The sequence below is a fragment of the Pseudophryne corroboree genome, chromosome 3 (genome assembly GCF_028390025.1).
Source record: "Pseudophryne corroboree isolate aPseCor3 chromosome 3, aPseCor3.hap2, whole genome shotgun sequence".
Classification (NCBI taxonomy): domain Eukaryota; kingdom Metazoa; phylum Chordata; class Amphibia; order Anura; family Myobatrachidae; genus Pseudophryne; species Pseudophryne corroboree.
Genome location: NC_086446.1, coordinates 456,302,706 through 456,319,578, shown reverse-complemented (window position 1 = coordinate 456,319,578; position 16,873 = coordinate 456,302,706). Strand labels below are relative to the sequence as shown.

The 16,873-nt window shown below is 46.0% G+C and overlaps 2 protein-coding genes across 8 annotated transcripts in view; one reads left to right on the top strand and one right to left on the bottom strand.

Moving 5' to 3' along the window:
* GGA3 (golgi associated, gamma adaptin ear containing, ARF binding protein 3) overlaps window positions 1-10,351 on the bottom strand; it is a 213,012-nt gene extending 202,661 nt beyond the window's left edge. For all 3 annotated transcript variants that reach the window (XR_010243860.1, XM_063960640.1, XM_063960641.1), the window contains exons 1-3: window positions 10,243-10,351; window positions 7,079-7,163; window positions 5,723-5,798 (exon numbers count right to left, since the gene is read on the bottom strand). Coding sequence is in view for 2 of the 3 variants with exons in the window: in XM_063960640.1 (XP_063816710.1) it covers window positions 5,723-5,798; window positions 7,079-7,163; window positions 10,243-10,282 (201 nt within the window). In the remaining variant the exon portion in view is untranslated. The remainder of the gene's footprint in view (window positions 1-5,722; window positions 5,799-7,078; window positions 7,164-10,242) is intronic.
* The window catches only part of MRPS7 (mitochondrial ribosomal protein S7), a 39,820-nt gene continuing 33,012 nt past the window's right edge, over window positions 10,066-16,873 (top strand). The window contains exons 1-2 of one of the 5 annotated variants that reach the window (XM_063960644.1): window positions 10,066-10,199; window positions 15,257-15,448. In XM_063960644.1, coding sequence (XP_063816714.1) covers window positions 10,081-10,199; window positions 15,257-15,448 — 311 coding nt within the window. In that variant the 5' untranslated portion in view covers window positions 10,066-10,080. The other 4 variants (XM_063960647.1, XM_063960648.1, XM_063960646.1 and 1 more) reach the window with 4 other exon arrangements.

Below are 16,873 nucleotides of genomic sequence, written 5' to 3'. Positions count from 1 at the left end.
ACCTGGTGTGCACTGGCTCCTCCCACTATGACCCTCCTCCAAGCCTCAGTTAGGATACTGTGCCCGGAAGAGCTGACACAATAAGGAAGGATTTTGAATCCCGGGTAAGACTCATACCAGCCACACCAATCACACCGTACAACACGTGATACCATATCCAGTTAACAGTATGAAACAAAACTGAGCCTCTCAACAGATGGCTCATAACAATAACCCGTTATTAAACAATAATTATGTACAATTATTGCAGACAATCCGCACTAGGGACGGGCGCCCAGCATCCACTACGGACTACGAGAAATAGATTTACCGGTGAGTAAAATCTTATTTTCTCTAACGTCCTAGTGGATGCTGGGAACTCCGAAAGGACCATGGGGATTATACCAAAGCTCCCAAACGGGCGGGAGAGTGCGGATGACTCTGCAGCACCGAATGAGAGAACTCAAGGTCCTCCTCAGCCAGGGTATCAAATTTGTAGAATTTTGCAAACGTGTTTGCCCCTGACCAAGTAGCAGCTCGGCAAAGTTGTAAAGCCGAGACCCCTCGGGCAGCCGCCCAAGATGAGCCCACCTTCCTTGTAGAATGGGCTTTAACTGATTTAGGACGCGGCAGTCCAACCGCAGAATGCGCCAGCTGAATTGTGCTACAAATCCAGCGAGCAATAGTCTGTTTAGAAGCAGGAGCACCCAGTTTGTTGGGTGCATACAGGATACATAGCGAGTCAGTTTTCCTGACTCCAGCCGTCCTGGAAACATAAATTTTCAAGGCCCTGACTACGTCCAGCAACTTGGAATCCTCCACGTTACTAGTAGCCGCAGGCACTACAATAGGTTGGTTCAAGTGAAAAGCTGATACCACCTTAGGGAGAAACTGGGGACGAGTCCTCAATTCTGCCCTATCCATATGGAAAATCAGATAAGGGCTTTTGCATGACAAAGCCGCCAATTCTGAAACACGCCTGGCCGAAGCCAAGGCCAATAACATGACCACTTTCCACGTGAGATATTTAAGATAAACGGTCTTCAGTGGTTCAAACCAATGTGATTTTAGGAAATTCAACACCACGTTGAGATCCCAGGGTGCCACTGGAGGCACAAAAGGGGGCTGAATATGCAGCACTCCTTTTACAAATGTCTGAACTTCAGGTAGTGAAGCTAGTTCTTTTTGGAAGAAAATCGACAGAGCCGATATCTGCACCTTAATGGAGCCTAATTTTAGGCCCATAGACACTCCTGCCTGTAGGATGTGCAGAAATCGACCCAGCTGAAATTCCTCTGTTGGGGCCTTATTGGCCTCACACCAAGCAACATATTTCCGCCATATGCGGTGATAATGTTTTACAGTTACATCTTTCCTGGCTTTAATCAGCGTAGGAATGACATCCTCCGGAATGCCTTTCTCCTTTAGGATCCGGTGTTCAACCGCCATGCCGTCAAACGCAGCCGCGGTAAGTCTTGGAACAGACAGGGCCCCTGCTGCAGCAGGTCCTGTCTGAGCGGCAGAGGCCATGGGTCCTCTGAGATCATCTCTTAAAGTTCCGGGTACCACGCTCTTCTTGGCCAATCCGGAACCACGAGTATAGTCCTTACTCCTCGTTTTCTTATTATTCTCAGTACCTTTGGTATGAGAGGCAGAGGAGGGAACACATAAACCGACTGGTACACCCACGGTGTCACTAGAGCGTCCACCGCTATCGCCTGAGGGTCCCTTGACCTGGCGCAATATCTCTCTAGTTTTTTGTTTAGGCGGGACGCCATCATGTCCACCTGTGGCCGTTCCCAACGATTTACAATCAGTGTGAAGACTTCTGGATGAAGTCCCCACTCTCCCGGGTGGAGATCGTGTCTGCTGAGGAAGTCTGCTTCCCAGTTGTCCACTCCCGGAATGAACACTGCTGACAGTGCTAACACGTGATTTTCCGCCCATCGGAGAATCCTTGTGGCTTCTGCCATCGCCGTCCTGCTTCTTGTGCCGCCCTGTCGGTTTACATGGGCGACTGCCGTGATGTTGTCTGATTGGATCAGTACCGGCTGGTTTTGAAGAAGGGATTTTGCCTGACTTAGGGCATTGTAAATGGCCCTCAGTTCTAGAATATTTATGTGTAGGGAAGTCTCCTGACTCGACCATAGTCCTTGGAAGTTTCTTCCCTGTGTGACTGCCCCCCAGCCTCGAAGGCTGGCATCCGTGGTCACCAGGACCCAGTCCTGTATGCCGAATCTGCGGCCCTCTAGAAGATGAACACTCTGCAGCCACCACAGTAGAGACACCCTGGTTCTTGGAGACAGGGTTATTAGCCGATGCATCTGAAGATGCGATCCGGACCATTGGTCCAACAGGTCCCACTGAAAGATTCTGGCATGGAACCTGCCGAAAGGAATTGCTTCGTAAGAAGCCACCATCTTTCCCAGGACTCGCGTCCAGTGATGCACCGACACCTGTTTTGGTTTCAGGAGGTTTCTGACTAGAGACGACAGCTCCATGGCTTTTTCCTCTGGGAGAAACACTTTTTTCTGGACTGTGTCCAGAATCATTCCCAGGAACAGTAGACGTGTCGTCGGAACCAGCTGTGACTTTGGAATATTTAGAATCCAACCGTGCTGGTGTAGCACCTCCTGAGATAGTGCTACTCCTACCAACAACTGCTCCTTGGATCTCGCCTTTATTAGGAGATCGTCCAAGTATGGGATAATTAAAACTCCCTTTTTTCGAAGGAGTATCCTCATTTCCGCCATTACCTTGGTAAACACCCTCGGTGCCGTGGACAGACCAAACGGCAGCGTCTGGAATTGGTAATGGCAATTCTGTACCGCAAATCTGAGGTACTCCTGGTGAGGATGGTAAATGGGGACATGCAGGTAAGCATCCTTGATGTCCAGGGATACCATGTAATCGCCCTCGTCTAGACTTGCAATAACCGCCCTGAGCGATTCCATCTTGAACTTGAATTTTTTTATGTATGTGTTCAAGGATTTAAAATTTAAAATGGGTCTCACCGAACCGTCCGGTTTCGGTACCACAAACAGTGTGGAATAGTAACCCCGTCCTTGTTGAAGTAGGGGCACCTTGACTATCACGCGCTGGGAATACAGCTTGTGAATTGCCTCTAGCACAGCCTCCCTGTCCGAGGGAGTTGCTGGCAAGGCTGATTTGAGGAAACGGCGGGGGGGAGACGCCTCGAATTCCAGCTTGTACCCCTGAGATACTACTTGAAAGATCCAGGGATCCACCTGTGAGCGAGCCCACTGATCGCTGAAATTTTTGAGGCGGCCCCCCACCGTACCTGGTTCCACCTGTGGAGCCCCACCGTCATGCGGCGGACTTGGAAGAAGCGGGGGAGGACTTTTGCTCCTGGGAACTAGCTGTTTGTTGCAGCCTTTTTCCCCTACCTCTGCCTCTGGACAGAAAAGACCCGCCTTTTCCTCGCCTGTTTTTCTGGGTCCGAAAGGACTGTACCTGATAAAACTGCGCTTTTTTAGGCTGTGAGGGAACATGGGGTAAAAATGCTGACTTCCCAGCTGTCGCTGTGGAAACGAGGTCCGAGAGACCATCCCCGAATAACTCCTCACCCTTATAAGGCAAAACTTCCATGTGCCTTTTGGAATCTGCATCCCCTGTCCACTGCCGGGTCCATAAGCCTCTCCTAGCAGAAATGGACAATGCACTTATTTTAGATGCCAGCCGGCAGATCTCCCTCTGTGCATCTCTCATGTATAAGACTGAGTCTTTTATATGCTCTATGGTTAGCAGAATAGTGTCCCTGTCTAGGGTGTCAATATTTTCTGACAGGGAATCTGACCACGCAGCGGCAGCACTGCACATCCATGCTGACGCAATAGCTGGTCTAAGTATAATGCCTGTGTGTGTACATATAGACTTCAGGATTGCCTCCTGTTTTCTATCCGCAGTCTCCTTCAGGGCGGCCGTATCCGGAGACAGAAGTGCCACCTTTTTAGACAAACGTGTGAGCGCTTTATCCACCCTAGGAGGTGTTTCCCAACGTGCCCTATCCTCTGGCGGGAAAGGGAACGCCATTAGTAATTTTTTTGAGATTATCAATCTTTTATCAGGGAAAGCCCACGCTTCTTCACACACTTCATTTAATTCTTCAGATGGGGGAAAAACTACGGGTAGTTTTTTCTCCCCAAACATAATACCCTTTTTTTTTGTGGTACCTGGGTTTAAATCTGAAATGTGTAACACCTCTTTCATTGCCTCAATCATGCAGCGAATGGCCTTAGTGGACATTAGATTAGACTCATCGTCGTCGACACTGGTATCAGTATCCGTGTCGACATCTGGGTCTGCCATCTGAGGTAGCGGGCGTTTTAGAGCCCCTGATGGCCTTTGAGACACCTGGGCAGGCACAAGCTGAGAAGCCGGCTGTCCCGCATTTGGCATGTCGTCAAATTTTTTGTGTAAGGAGTCGACACTTGCACGTAATTCCTTCCATAAAACCATCCACTCAGGTGTCTGCCCCGCAGGGGGTGACATCACTTCTACAGGCATCTGCTCCGCCTCCACATAATTTTCCTCCTCAAACATGTCGACACAGCCGTACCGACACACCGCACACACACCGGGAATGCTCTAAACAGAGGACAGGACCCCACAGAAGCCCTTTGGGGAGACAGAGAGAGAGTATGCCAGCACACACCAGAGCGCTATATACTGCAGGGACTAACTGAATTATGTCCCCTATAGCTGCTGTAATATTTACTGCGCCTAAATTTAGTGCCCCCCCTCTCTTTTTTACCCTTTTTCTGTAGTGTAGACTGCAGGGGAGAGCCAGGGAGCTTCCTTCCAGCGGAACTGTGAGGGAAAAATGGCGCCAGTGTGCTGAGGGGGATAGCTCCGCCCCTTTTTCGCGGACTATTCTCCCGCTTTTTTAAGGATTCTGGCAGGGGTAATTATCACATATATAGCCTCTGGGGCTATATATTGTGATTGTTTTGCCAGCCAAGGATTTTTATTGCTGCTCAGGGCGCCCCCCCCCCCCCCCCCCCCCAGCGCCCTGCACCCTCAGTGACCGGAGTGTGAAGTGTGTATGAGAAGCAATGGCGCACAGCTGCAGTGCTGTGCGCTACCTTGGAGAAGACAGAAGTCTTCATGCCGCCGATTTTCCGGACTTCTTCTTGCTTCTGGCTCTGTAAGGGGTACGGCGGCGCGGCTCCGGGACCGAACACCAAGGCCAGTTCCATGCGGTCGGTCCCTCTGGAGCTAATGGTGTCCAGTAGCCTAAGAAGCCCAAGCTAGCTGCAAGCAAGTAGGTTCGCTTCTTCTCCCCTTAGTCCCTCGTTGCAGTGAGCCTGTTGCCAGCAGGTCTCACTGTAAAATAAAAAACCTAAAATATACTTTCTTCCAAGAGCTCAGGAGAGCCCCTAGTGTGCATCCAGCTCGGCCGGGCACAAAAATCTAACTGAGGCTTGGAGGAGGGTCATAGTGGGAGGAGCCAGTGCACACCAGGTAGTCTAAAAGCTTTCTTTTAGTTGTGCCCAGACTCCTGCGGAGCCGCTATTCCCCATGGTCCTTTCGGAGTTCCCAGCATCCACTAGGACGTTAGAGAAATAATGTTTTTCAGAAGGAATGCAGTCAAATCAGACATCAACATTTACGCAAGAGACCGAGAACCACAAAACTCTTCATCAAGTACAGTATCCATTAGCACAGATGATTAGCTACAATACACACTACAGACTGGAATCAGATAGGGAAATGTACTCACTGTGAGTGCCTGTAGAGCTTCCCATTCTTGAGGGGACTGGATTTTATGAGCCAGTAGTCTGACAGCGATCTGTGGACTGAGATGAGAACATACTGATCAATGCCTTTCATTGAACAGGTGCGAGTGATTGCGCTGTACTTGATATATGCAGTCATAATTATATAAACAAAATATATGCTAATTGGCAGAGGAATAATAACTGTGTCGTGGTGCTTTATCTGTACACACAGAGAGGATTAATACTTCTGTATTTTCTTATGAATTATATTTATGTGCTTTTAGTTTTACTACATGTATTAGTTTAAATATGACTAAAAAGTACCAATATGTAAGATTTTTACAGAGAGGTTACCCAGTCACATTTAATGCACAACATCTTATGATGTAATGGTTAGAATTACTGCCTCACAGCACTGAGGTTGCGGATTCGATTCCCACCATGACCCTAACTGTGTGGAGTTTATATATTCTCCCCGTATTTGCGTTAGTTTCCTCCAGGTACTCCAGTTTCCTCCCACAATGCAAAAATATACTGGTAGGTTAACTGGCTCCCAACACAAATGAACCCTAGCGTGAATGTGTGTGTGTACATGGGCAAACTAGATGGGCCAACTGGTTATCTGCCGTCATATTCTAGGTTTCTATCTTGACCCTCTGTTATAAAAAAAAAAAAAGTAAATGTAATTAGCCACTATTTCAATGCAAACCTAAATTACCAATGTACACCTCATCTTAAGGGCCCTACACATTAGGTGACCCACCGCCGAGCTGCCCGACGGCCAATATGGCAGACAGGCGACCCAGCGCCGGGGGGAGTGAAGTTTCTTCACTCTCCCAGTCACCCAGCTCCATAGCAGTGCATGCTAATATGGACGAGATTGTCCATATTGGCCTGCATGCATAAGCGACTCGGCACCAACGATGAACGAGTGCAGGGCCGCGCATCGTTCATCGTTGGTGCTTCCACACTGAACCATATGAATGAGTTCTCATTCATTTAGAACAAGAACGTTCATATCGATCACTGTTATTGCCCAGTGTGTAGGGCCCATTATTCTCATTTTAGATATCGGAGCTACTGTATGAGTCCTTATGGGATCAACAGATATAACCACAATAGGTATGGCCACTGTTTTCAACATCAGAACAGTGGCAACTATAAAATAATCATATGTCCTGCAACACGCAAACCCATCCAGATTACGCAAACAATTATTAACTGCAAACTACTGGTGTAGCGTGCATGTTAGTTGACTCATGTTTGAGTCAAAATCTATGTGGGTTGCAATCACAAGAACATTCTGGGCAAATAAGGAGGAAAGAAAGTTGCATGTATTAGCCTATTACTCTGCATACCCCTCAAGCTCTTTGTTGATTTGGTCACAGAAACTGATAATGTACTCCCAGTCTTCTTGACGGTTACAAGGGTTTGTGGCTTTATCTGAAAAGAAATTAAAACAAAAAAGTCACTACATGGAATATATGCATATAATTGTGAAAAAGAATCTGATAAAGAAAAAACAAAAAACAAACAAAATAACCAAAACATATAACTGTCACTTCAGCTATTTTTCAAGCATGTATACATGACAGGTCACATGATCATTTTTATACAGGTCGTCCCTGAAATGGGTGATACATTAATGTCAATCTGATGAATCTCATTAAATGGCATAGGTGAAACTGGGAAATGGCATTCAGGGGTGCTAACAGCAAATAAACTGGTGTCTATAAACTCAAGCATGTGCAAGAAAGGCTAATTTGATGTTTATCATTCAATGTTCACGCACTAGTGCGGGGAAGGTACTTTCCCTAGTACACAAGTTGCAAAATGTGTAGGTATTTATTGAGAAGTGAAATATTTTAAATCAAGATTGAGGACTATGTACAACCAGTGATAAATAACTCTGAAAGCAGTAAATACAAGCAGGAATGTTATTTGAAATTGCTGAAGCTATAAACAGTATATTTCTAATTGCCCATAGGTACCTAATTCCTGCTTCATGCTAAACAAAATACTTGTTCCAAATTTTGGAACTGCTGACAGAAAAATGTTCTGTGCAACCTTTTTATCATTTCAGGTCCTATGGGAAATGTGCATGGTGCAAATAGTAAAAATATTGCACCAATTCAAGATACAACCTACTGACATTTCAGGAGTGTATCCTTCCAGGGTCTAATCTAATTATATTAGACTTTCCCTGAGTGACTAATCTAATATCCTTCAGTAATTTTTTCAGTGATCCGGTCTCTAGGTCGACAGCAACTAGGTCAACAGGGTCTCTATGTCGACAGGATCTCTAGGTGGACATGTTCTAGGTCAACAAGTCAAAAGGTTGACATGAGTTTTTCACAATTTTTTTCTGTTTTTGAACTTTTCATACTTAACGATCCATGCGGACTATGAATGGGAATAGTAACCTGTACCGAGCGCAGCGGTAACTGAGTGAGTCACCTTGCCCGAAGCATGGCAAGCTAAGCGAGTCATGCGAGGGGACACTGTGCACTAATTGGGGGTCCCGGTCACTGTATGGAGAAAACGACACCAAAAAAACATAAAAAACTCATGTCGACCTTTTGACCTAGACCATGTTGACCTAGTTACTGTTGACCTAGACACTGTCGACCTTCCATACCACACCCATTTTTTCATGTGATGTGCCTAAGACGACATCAGGACAGTCTTTTTTAAATGTCACATTTGTGTATGAATGTAACCTTGTATGTCTCGTAGCATGTCTTTTGCTAAATCTTGTATGATTGCTATGCTGTTGGTTTGCTCATCTGACTTTGTGCCCATATCTGTCATTGGTTGTACACAATTCATTCTACATTTGTACCTCACGTCGCTATACTGTGTAAGTGTATTCATGTATTTCTTATTATGCTTTTCTGCTTTCATGCTTTACTTTATGCTTATTGTATTCATGTATGTCATTTTTATACAATGATTGTCCAATGTCCAGCACTACTGCTGTGTCCTATAAATAATGATGATTATGTAGACATTAGACACGTTTTCCCATAATAAATGCACCTGGATAAGGGTGTAATAAATGCACCCTCTCTGCCCCTAATATCTGATTTGATGATTGCATCTCACAAAAACTGAATCTTTGCATATGCCTGGGTATCTTGATCCACCAAACTCCATTTGTCAAAAGATGCAAAGCTTTGCAAACCCCCCACATAGACTCTCATCTGGGCCAAATTAATGCTCTTCCCTGTAAAACAGTCATTGCATTATGATGAAGGCACTCATAGAATTTAGTTTGGAATTGGCACTGGAAGGGAGGTGGGTTGAGACAGAAATAAAATATAAGCCTTTACAGCCATTAGAGGTAAATATTGAGAGGCACTACTACAATTAATGGAAGTCAATAATGGATAATAATTATTATTATTATTATTATTTATTTATATGGCGCCACATGGGATCCGCAGAGCCCCATTACAGAGTAAACAAGCAAAACATGAAGACAGTGACTTACAGTTCAATACAATATAGGACAAGTACAGGGTATATAAACATAGCTGCGTCAGTAAACAGCACTGAAGTAAGTATCAGGGTGGCAGAAAACCGAAGGATTTGGTGCCATCAAAGGGAGTATTGAAAAGGAGATAGGTTAAGTAAGAGACGTAAAAGCACATGAAGGAAGAGGACCCTGCTCGCGAGAGCTTATATTCTAAAGGGGAAGGGCAACAATGAACTAGATCAACTACCCGCTGTAGGCTGAAAGTATCCGATGGATTCAATATGGGTTTTACACAAGATATTTGGATTATCAATATGAATAGTTGATCAAAAAACTCACAGACTAACTAGAAATAATGTTGGATCACAACACTGCAACTACACATGAAGGGGGGGCAATTACTTTTCAGGGAACTGCTGGAATAGCGTAATGCAATTGTCCCCATATCAATGCCTGAGTAATTTCCACTGCTCACCCTGCTCTGCCACCCAAGGCCTACACCCTACAACATACTGTGGTTCTTCAGCAATTGGGGGACTTGCAGTTCCACAAGGTCTAGGAAAAGCAGGCTGTCAAATATGGGGTGTATGACACTGGTGATCTAGTCAGGGTGTGTCAGGGAACCATGAAGTCGGAGTCAGGCTACAGGGGCTTCTCTCATAGGGGGGAGATCTAGCAAAACTTGGAGAGAGATAAAGTGGATGGAGATAAAGTAGCAATCAGTCAGCTCCTAACTGTCATTTGTCAAACATAACCTGCGACATGGCAGTTAGGAGCTGGTTGGCTGGTACTTTATCTCCATCGCCTTTATCTGTCTCCAAACTTTGGTAAATGTCTCCAATAATACGCTACAGGATGTGATGAAAGAGGACCAGACAGGAGATGAGCGGTGCAGCCAATGTTCTGCATCATCCCTGCATTACAGGGGATGCCTGGTGCCCACGACCGGGCTGTGACATCGGGGAGGGGCGCCGGTGCAGTCCGCATACAGGAAGGGAAATGTAAGTGATGATGGGTGACCCGGCGGGTGTTGCTGTCACTCACTCAGCCATGACTCCAGGGTCTCCCCGTCACTCTCCGCCATGTTGCCCGCGGAGGCCCCGCCCCCAGGCGACGAGTCCCAGAGAGCTTACACTCAGGCTCTCGCGAGATTGTATAACGTCTACGCATACTAGTACCGGAATCTCGTGAGAGGCGAGCTGGTCCCCCCAAGATGGCGGCGCCCATATGCAAGCTGTTTTCTCGGCAGATAAGGGCTGGGTTGCTAAGGTGTGTGTGTGGGGTTTTTTTTTTTTTTAAAGAGTCACAGCTATCAGGCAGGCTGCTGCAGTGGATGAGAGGCAGGGATAAAAGTACGGAGAGGGGGACGTGAGGTGACAGAATGACCAGGGGCTGCTGAAGGAGGAAACACATGCAGGTTGCTCCTATTATAGGGGTCAATCCAATTAGGTGCAGGTGGGTCCTGCGATCCGTTCTCCCGGCTGTCGCACACTGCGAATTACATTTACAAGCTCGAGTTGCTTTTCTAGATGAAATGCGTGTTTTTGTGTGTGCACCCCCTGCCCCTGAGTAGTGGAGATGGTAGGGGAAATGTTTATTAGGTCAAAATGTCGGGACAGTGTAGAGCTTCTGGTGCATCCCGTCCTATTGCATAATCGTGGACTAATTAAAGACAGGTCAGTTTTCAGGTAAAGTCTAAAAATCTCAATAATGGGTTACGTGATGTTGGGCAGGTGCCTGGAAGTGTTATATTGATAGGAAATGGGTTTTATAATTTGCAGATGAGAGAAGAGGTCTTTTAACTTGCATAAAAATTACTATACATTTTTCTTTGCCGCAAATGCTGGAGAGACTTTAAGTTGAAAACACTTGCTATAAATTTTTTTCAACTACTAAGTGCAAAAATTATCAATTTCATATTTTTAGAAATCTCCAGTACTTTTCATATGGTCACCTTAATCCTGCTATCTTAGTTATTGTTACTTTTTGGGGGTCCAGGATGGTTTCCCCACTTATTCATGCACTTTTCCCATGTAGCATATTGTAGAAAAGTCGCGCAACCTCGCTGCAACTATCATAAATTGCCATTTCTAGTTGGATCTTGCATTTCTCAGGTACACATATGTGCGTTTCTTGAAACAAAGTTGCTTTTGCAAACTTGCGTTTAGTTGGATTGACGCTTATGTCTGATATTGTAACCTGGTAATACAGAATGGTTCCAATGCCAGAGGCTGAGTAACTCACAGCACAGAGGTCTCTGAGGATGAAACTGCAGTTGATGTAGATCGGTTACTTTGCTGCATTTTCCACCAGAAAGATGTATTTATTAATTATACCACATCTACCCCAGTCATATGCTACCCTAATTGATGTGAAGTTTTCCCAGATTATTTACTTAATAAAGTTGTAAAGAAGTTTATTAACAGTACACAAAGGCTTCAATTATGTTTGACTGTTGCAGTTCATTGTTCTAATCTCCTTTGAAGCCAGGTACATACTATTTATTTATTACCAGTTATTTATGTAGCGCGCACATATTCCGCAGCGCTTTTACAGAGACTATTTGCCCATTCACATTGGTCCCCTGCCCCAGTGGAGTTTACAATCTACATTCCCTAAAGCCCAGTACTCACGGGCCGATGCGGGAGAGATGTGTGCCGAGCGAACCGCTCAGCACACATCTCTCCCGCCGCTCAGCACAGCGCGATGCGTGCGGGGGGAGACGGGGGGCTGCTCATTTCACCCAGCGGGTGAAATGAGCGACCTGCTAGATTGGCCTGCATGGCAGGCCAATCTAGCACCAGCGATAGCGATGCCCGGGGCTTCGCATCGCTATCGCTGTGGAGCATACACACGGAGCGATCTTTCTTAAAATCTAAGCAATCTAGTCAGATTGCTTAGATTTTAAGCAGAGATCGCTCTGTGAGAACCCCCCTTACCACATGTACACGAGCGCACATTCATACTAGGGTTAATTTGTGTTGGAATCCAAATGACCTACCTGTATATTTTTGGATTGTGGGAGAAAACCGGAGTACTCGGAGGAAACTCACGTAAGTATGGGGAGAATATACAAACTCCGCACAGATAGAGCCATGGTGGGAATTGAACCCATGCTCAGTGCTGTGAAGCAGTAATGCTAACCATTATACCATCAGTGCTGCCCCGAACACTGGAAAACGAACATAACCTGACGTTCATACAAATTTATTAAACACAAATTTAACCAACTTGGATGACCAACAGTTTTTGTCCATTTTCCAGTGTTTGGGAGCAAATGGTCGATTGTCATTTGCTCGCGTCCATTACCAAATTTTCATTCCAACTAGCTAGATCTGGCAGATTATCTGACAGATAATTGTATAGTGTGTACCAAGCATATGGACATCTTATATGTACATCTGCTAATCCGCACACCGGTGATACTCCTGTCTTTAGATGTACTTGACTTTCTTATCAGACATTGGTCGGGATGTAATGGCATCTGAGTTGGTGCAGGTTGCTGGCAAACTTGGCCATTTTTTTCTTAAGGGGGGCAATTATTTACAAGGCATGGTTTTGCCTTGTGAATGACTGCCCCTTTAAAAAAAATTCAGAATTCGGCTGGCAAATCGGACGGCATTACATCCCGCCCTGGGTTAAAGAGTTGGGGAGGAACAGTTTATTGCCTGCTGTGTATGTACAAACTCACTCTTTGTCAGTGAAATGTCATTACCCAGATAGACAACATTTACATTCCTATATACAACCCAAAAAAACAACTTAGGTTAATGTTACATCTGTCCCATTTCCATATATCACAACATTTGACAATTGTTACTAAATGCAACTAAAATACCAATGTCAGATATGTTGGATATATAAATTTCAGCCTGTGTAAAGGGCCCTACACTGCGCGACCCGCCGCCGAGCTGCCCGACTGCCGATACGGCAGACGGGCGACCCGGAGGTAGGGGGGAGGTGACGGGGGGAGTGAAGTTTCTTCACTTCCCCCATCACCCAGCTCCATAGCAGCAGTGCATGCAAAAATGGACAAATTCATCCATATTGGCCTGCATGCACAAGCGACGGGGCGCCAACGGTGAACGAGCGCGGGGCCGCACATCATTCATCATTGCTGCCTCCACACTGAAAGATATGAACGTTATCTCTACCTCTCCTCTCCTGATCTGTCCCCCTCTGTCCTCTCTCAGGTCTCCAGCTGCCTCTCTGCCATCTCCTCCTGGATGTCTGAGCGCTCTCTGAAGCTCAACATGGATAAAACTGAACTTATTATCTTTCCCCCAGCCAGAGCAACACCCCCTACAAATATCTCTATCACTGTTGACAACACTATCATCTCCCCCGTTCCCCAACTCCGCTGCCTGGGCGTCACTCTTGACTCCTCCCTCTCCTTTGCACCCTACATCCAAACTCTGGCGCAATCTTGTCGGTTCCAGCTACGCAACATTGCTCGCATCAGGCCATTTCTCTCCCAGAGTGCAACTAAACTTATCATCCACTCACTGGTCATCTCACGACTTGACTACTGCAATGTGCTCCTCACTGGCCTCACTTGCTCCCCTCCAATCTGTCCTCAACTCTGCAGCTAGGCTCATCTTCCTCTCCCGCCGCTCCACTTCTGCCACTCCCCTTCAACAAAATCTACACTGGCTCCCATTCCCCTACAGAATCCTCTTCAAACTCCTCACCCTCACATACAAGGCCATCTCTAATTCCACTGCTCCCTACATCTCCAACCTCCTCTCCCTTCATACTCCCTCCTGCCCACTACGGTCGGCTGATGACAGTCGCCTCTCCTCTGCCTTGGTCACTGCTTCCCATGCACGAGTTCAGGATTTTGCCCGTGCTGCACCCCTTCAGTGGAATGCGCTCCCCCGCTCCATTAGACTCTCCCCGACCTTGCAAAGCTTCAAACGGGCATTGAAAACCCACCTATTTATCAAAGCGTACCCCTCCAATGCATAACCTAGTCCTTAGGCTGCTCCCCCTGCCCCATACCTTGGACATCTCTGCTTTGCTCGCATACCACCATCAGGCTTCTACCTGCTTGCTTGCACCTCATGTCATCTGTCTGTTGCCCCTCCCCACTAGATTGTTAGCTCTTCAGAGCAGGGCCCTCTTCTTGACGCATTTCACTCAGCGACCATCTTTACCTGCTTTCTCTCCTGCTGGTAAAGGCTCATCTCTATCTATGGCCGCCAGCCCCAAGTAGTACAATGATTACTCCTTCGCTACTTACATCTAAGCTGTATTATGTTTTGAGAACTGTGTTGCTCTTTGTTACCTGCACTCCATTTTTGTTATTTATTTACTGTTATGCTAAGTTTTGTCTCCCTGTACTGTCCTTTGTACTGCGCTGCGAAACACTTGTGGTGCCCTATAAATAAAATGTAATAATAATATCTCGTTCATATCTTTCAGTAATATCGCCCAGTGTGTAGGGCCTATTAATCTAACATACATTTGGGTGTGAATAAACAGGAGAGGTTATAATAAGGATTGAGTATTGCAGTGACATCTAGATATTATGAGTATTATATACTGTAAGTAGATTGCTTGCCACAAAAAAACTACAACTTGCGGTGTTTGAGCACCAATGGTATCAATGCACATCAGTGAATGTCACATCTATTCAACATGTGTTGCTTTCTGGGTGATCATAGCTCCACCCAACTTTTTTTACATGCCACCCAGCACTATCCTGCTTCGGGTGTCTGACGGCCAGTTACGCTTATGTTACTGTTACAGGCACAATGTCAGAGATCCCACTGTTTTTAAGAGGCATGGTGCGGTTTCTGTGGCGGGAACACTGCAGGGAGGATAGATGAAGAGTGCCGATATGTCCAATGTCTCAGCAAGCATTGCTGGACACAAATATATATGTGGGCAATAACGGCAACAGTATTTACAAATTGTTTAATTTTTAAATTGTTCATCTTGATTTCAAATCAATATAAGGAGTTCAACATTTTCATTATTGCAAAGCATTTATACTGCCCCCACCTGACTTTTGGGACATATGAAATCAGTTGAGTGACATTATGCTTTTATGCAGTTTGATCCCAGTGCGGTGGAGCAGGTATAACCCATCATACCTGGAGCCAGTCACAGATAAAGAGAAGTACAGACGTCCTTTAGATGAACTCAGTAAAGAACAACAGGAAGAATGGGAACTTAAACTCACCAAACCAATTAAGGCTTGTCCAGCCAATCTAACCAGCTCTGTCTTCACTGACCAAACTATCAGGTATTTACCGAAAGCTGAATTGTGCCTGGTCTGTTATATATAGCTCTGGGGACTGACTTCCTATGTGGAATCTGAGTTTTGTGTTTCCCTCCAAAGAAAAACCTACTGGTAGGCTTAAGGTTCATACACACGGTGAGATTTTGACTTTGCGATTTCCCCTGACCTCCCCCAGAGCCCAGAACCATGATTTTGACTATCTGTACCTTCGATTTTGACTAAGTGCCAATTTTGATTATACTTTGTACTAGATAGTGCACTATATAGTCAAGATTGACTTGCCTGCAAAATTTATCTTTCCTTGCGATACCGACCCCCGCGGGAGTGCGCATTGATATCGCAAGCTGCCTAACACAGTACGATTTAAACTAACTTTCACTGACGTCCTAGTGGATGCTGGGGACTCCGTAAGGACCATGGGGAATAGACGGCTCCGCAGGAGACTGGGCACATCTAAAGAAAGATTTAGGACTATCTGGTGTGCACTGGCTCCTCCCCCTATGACCCTCCTCCAAGCCTCAGTTAGATTTCTGTGCCCGGCTGAGCTGGATGCACACTAGGGGCTCTCCTGAGCTCCTAGAAGAAAGTATAGTTTAGGTTTTTTATTTTCGGTGAGACCTGCTGGCAACAGGCTCACTGCAACGAGGGACTAAGGGGAGAAGAAGCGAACCTACCTAAGTGGTGGTATCTTGGGCTTCTTAGGCTACTGGACACCATTAGCTCCAGAGGGATCGTACACAGGACCCGACCTCGTCGTCCGTTCCCGGAGCCGCGCCACCGTCCCCCTTACAGAGCCAGAAACAAGAAGGTGGTCCGGAAAATCGGCGGCTGAAGACTTCTGTCTTCTCCAAGGTAGCGCACAGCACTGCAGCTGTGCGCCATTGCTCCTCATGCACACCACACACTGCGGTCACTGATGGGTGCAGGGCGCTGGGGGGGGGCGCCCTGAGCAGCAATAATAACACCTTGGCTGGCAAAACTAACACCATATATAGCCCCAGAGGCTATATAGTAGTGATGAGCGGATTCGGTTTTACTCGGTTCTCAAAACCGAATCTTATTGGCTCACTGATGTCACGTGTTTTCGATAGCCAATAAGATTCGGTTTTGAGAACCGAGTAAAACCGAATCCGCTCATCACTACTATATAGGTGTATATTAACCCCTGCCAGAAACGATAAAATAGCGGGAGAAAGCCCGCCGAAAAAGGGGCGGAGCCAACTCCCTCAGCACACTGGCGCCATTATTCCCTCACAGCTTCGCTGGAAGGAAGCTCCCTGGCTCTCCCCTGCAGTCCTGCACTACAGAAAGGGTAAAAAAGAGAGGGGGGGCACAATTTAGGCGCAGTATATGTGTATGTATGTATGTATGTATATATATATATATATATATATATATATATATATATATATATATATATATTCCATA